At 57.5% G+C, this 3961-nt stretch overlaps 1 protein-coding gene across 1 annotated transcript in view; it reads left to right on the top strand.

Moving 5' to 3' along the window:
* Positions 1–2849, top strand: part of CASP9 (caspase 9, apoptosis-related cysteine peptidase) — a gene marked incomplete at its 5' end in the record, with an annotated part of 5090 nt that extends 2241 nt beyond the window's left edge. The window contains 6 exons of the mRNA XM_010138697.1: positions 178–354; positions 875–964; positions 1595–1742; positions 1953–2132; positions 2271–2380; positions 2757–2849. Coding sequence (XP_010136999.1) covers positions 178–354; positions 875–964; positions 1595–1742; positions 1953–2132; positions 2271–2380; positions 2757–2849 — 798 coding nt within the window. The remainder of the gene's footprint in view (positions 1–177; positions 355–874; positions 965–1594; positions 1743–1952; positions 2133–2270; positions 2381–2756) is intronic.
* Between the last annotated feature and the right edge of the window lie 1112 nt (positions 2850–3961).

Genomic DNA, 3961 nt, shown 5'->3' with positions numbered 1-3961 from the left:
CAGGGCGGGGGGTGAGTCCCCATCCTTGGAGGGGTTTCCCAGCCGTGTGGAGGTGCTGCTGAGGGACAGGGGGCAGGGGGGACCTGGCAGTGCTGAGGAATGGGAGCTTGAAGGGCTTTTCCAGCCACAATGGTTCTGTGATTAAGAGGGTGTTTGACTGTGCCGTGTGCCTGCCAGGTTTACGAGCTGAAATCGGACCCGTGCGGCCACTGCCTGATCCTCAACAACGTCCACTTCAGCCAAGACTCGCATCTGTCCACTCGAGACGGCTCTGACGTGGACTGCAAGAAGCTGGAGAAGCGCTTCAAGGCCTTGCGCTTCCACGTCCTGACTCAGCGGGATCTGAAAGCTCGGGTGAGGCTGCTCACGTCCCACTGACACAAGGGATGGGAGGTGACAGGACATACCCCACGGTGGCAGCACGCCGGAAGGCCCAGCCTGCGCCGTGCGGGGAAATAATCAACTGCTCCTCTGCTCTCGTTTTATTTTTGGTGGGTAAAGCAACTGGTGTTAAATAAGGGCAGAAGCACGGGAATGTTCACTCCCCGCTGATGGCTTTTGCTGCCTGTACGTGGGGGTGTGTGATCCCACGGAACAGATTGCGGCTGGAGCCTCTGGGCAGCTCAGCTGTGACAGACCAACAAGGGAGGGCCCCGTGGTGACCTGTGGCTGTGGAGCGGTGTGACAAGCCCTCCCTGTGCTGTTCTCCACGCAGGACATGGTTAGAGAGCTGCAGAAGTGTGATCCCCCGGAACAGATTGCGGCTGGAGCCTCTGAGCAGCTCAGCTGTGACAGACCAACAAGGGAGGGCCCCGTGGTGACCTGTGGCTGTGGAGCGGTGTGACAAGCCCTCCCTGTGCTGTTCTCCACGCAGGACATGGTTAGAGAGCTGCAGAAGCTGGCACAGCAGGACCACCGTACCTTGGACTGCTGCGTCGTGGTCATCCTCTCCCATGGCTGTCAGGTGGGTTCCCCCGTCTCGCCCTCGGCACGTTGGGCTGCGTGGGGAGGGTCGGTTCCCTGCGCTGGGTGGGAGGGCGGCGCTCTGCCCTGCTCTGGTGGCCTTGCAGAGAGTTATGCTCTTGCACCTGCGTTAAAGACAACAGGAGCTTCTCTGGGGTGGTCTGATCCGTATGCTCTCTGCTTTGGGGTGTCTAATTCAGAACTGATTGATGGGCGGAGAGTGAAGGGTGGTACCGTTACTCCTCACCCCATGGTCGTTTAGTCCTTCACATGGCTCCAGCTCTGGACGGGGAGATGCTGTCAGTGGTAAAGCCCATTTATCACAGGGCAGAAGCCTTGAGGATGAGGAGAGGAGAGGAGAGAATTGATAGGAAAACGGTGCGCTGTTGTCCCCAAGGATGACGACCCCCTTTGCTGGAGGAGGTGGGGTAGGAGCTGGATAAGGAGGAGTTGGATTGCTGGGGTTTGGTGTGTTTAAACCCCTCCTGGTTGTCCTCTCCCCGTGACGTGGTGTGAGGAAGCGAGACTGGTTCTGGTCACTTCAGGCTGTGAAGCACCCGACGGGAATTGGGCTCCCTCAGCGCAGGCCTCACCTTCGGCAGTTTCTAGCTCCTGGATTTTCCTCTTGCAGACGAGCCATATTCAGTTTCCTGGCGGCGTTTACGGCACGGATGGAAAACCCGTTCCGATAGAACAGATTGTGAACTATTTCAATGGGTCCAATTGCCCCAGTTTGAGAGGAAAACCCAAACTCTTCTTCATCCAGGCCTGTGGTGGAGGTGAATCTTTGTTTTTGGCTCTTGAAACGGATCAGTTGCTGGGCCTGAGCAGGCTTTGGTGATGTGGTTATGCTTCGGCTTCTCGATCCTTTGTTGCTGGTGGCCTCTTTCTCCAGCTGTCTCCTCTCACTCTTGGCCACACCTCCTGACTGCCAGCATGGCCTGAGTCAAAGGTGAACCAGGGGTTTGTCTCGTTGCCACTTTTTGCAGATCAGAGAGATCGAGGCTTTGTAGTGGATTGTCCTTCACCCGAAGACGAAGCTCCAGCAGGTTCTTTGGCATCGGACGCGACTCCATTTCGGTCTACACCAGCTAACACGGATGAGCCGGATGCCGTAGCCTGTTTGCCCACACCCAGTGACATCTTGGTCTCCTACTCAACGTTCCCAGGTGAGGCAGCGCATGCAGAGACTTTGCTGGATATGGGGGAATTGGCAAAAAAGTCAGTGCCTTGTGGCCAGAGCCAGGGGCAGTCCGGGGGAATGGGCTACGCTGGAGGTGGCAGTAACGGTCCCACTTTCTCTGAAGGTTACGTTTCCTGGAGGGAGGCGTCGAGCGGCTCCTGGTACGTGGAAACACTGGACAACGTGCTGGAGCAGTATGCCCATTCCGAAGACCTGCTGAGCATGTTACTGCACGTAAGGGTCTTGTTTTCCTGCTTCTTGTAGCGGTGAGGAGGGGAAAGTGAGCTGCATGCTTCTTGTAGCGTTGAGGAGGGGAAAGTGAGCTGCAGCCGGTCGGGGCACCGAGGCCTGCGCTTGAAAAAGGCATGAGGGTCTTGGTGCTGGATATTGAGTCCTGCACCAGTACGGGTCAGGGTGACCTGCTGGGAAGCAGCTCTCTGCGGAGAAGGGCCTGGGAGTGCTGGTGGGCAGCAGGTTGCCCGTGAGCCAGCAGTGAGGGCTGATGGTCCGCTGCGGTGCGTGAAGGAGAGCGTGACCAGCAGGGCAAGGGAGGTTCTCCTGCGACACGCGGGTTGGAAAAGCTGCTCACGCGCTCTCCGGCTGTTCCCAGGTGTCTCGCGTCGTCTCTGCCAAGGGGAGGTACAAGCAGATCCCGGGCTGCTTCAACTTCCTCCGGAAAAAATTCTTCTTCATGTGCAAATGACACGTGGGCTCCGAGGGCCGCAGCCAGTGCGAGAGTGACCTCCCCACGGCCGGGTGAAGGCTGTGCCTACCGTGAATCGGCATCGATGCTCCTGGTGGCCTTTGTGTCTGCCTGTCTCTTGAGACGTTTTCCTGAGCGCTGCCCTTGCTGTGGAATGGAGACAAGGTGGAGACGTGGAAGGGACGGAGCTGGGGTGGGTGAAGGAAGCCTCTTGGCCAGGGCACGTGCCGGCCTGCAGCCTCGGTGCTCGTGGCATAGAGCACCTCTAGTTCCCCACGACACGGCTGCACTCGGCCTCTGAGTGTTGGGTTTTTTTTTTTGGTGATCATGATGTGTGTGTCCTTTGCTGCCTGGAATAGCTTGATTGACGAGATCCAGGTCTGGCACTTCAGTGGCACAGGATGATTTTTTTTTGCAATCACTATTTCTCGATTTCAATAAAGTGTAATGAAAAAGGAAAATGAAAACCTCTTCTGTTGTATTCCCCATCCACCCTGTCTCAGAAATGCCGTTGCCGCCTCTCCCAAAGGCTCCTCTGACATGGGAAGAGCAAGGAAAACCCCTTGCTCGAGAACTCTTTCAGCGTCCTGCTGTTACTGGTGGTGTTTCCAGCGTGTCGCAGAAATCCCTTTGCCGCCTCTCCCAAAGGCTCCTCTGACATGGGAAGAGCAAGGAAAACCCCTTGCTCGAGAACTCTTTCAGCGTCCTGCTGTTACTGGTGGTGTTTCCAGCGCGGCTGTGTCAGCGTATGGAGCATGAGACCTGTCGAGGGGACGATCAGCTGCTACACGGGACTTACACTGAGGATCCTCTGGATCTCGGAGCTAAGCTAAAGCCTGTTTGGGGCAGTGGGGCTCTTCCCACAGGGGATGCCCCTTGAATTGCTTTGTGAAGGGACATCGGGGCTTGGTGGGATGTCCAGTCAAACCCAGGAGCTGGGGATGGGGGTTGAAGGGATGGCTGGAAGGGAGGAGCAGAGCAGGAGGGAACTGCCCATCCCCAGGTGGGGGAGATCAGAACAGGGCACAGGTTCAGCCAATTCAGCAGTCCTGGGGGGGCTGAAAAGGGCAGGGGCAGGGCCAGCCCCGGGCTGGGTTGGAGGGTGGGTGTTC

The sequence above is a fragment of the Buceros rhinoceros genome, unplaced genomic scaffold, assembly GCF_000710305.1.
Source record: "Buceros rhinoceros silvestris isolate BGI_N320 unplaced genomic scaffold, ASM71030v1 scaffold31140, whole genome shotgun sequence".
NCBI classification, from domain to species: domain Eukaryota; kingdom Metazoa; phylum Chordata; class Aves; order Bucerotiformes; family Bucerotidae; genus Buceros; species Buceros rhinoceros.
This window is presented reverse-complemented; position numbering and strand designations above follow the sequence as displayed.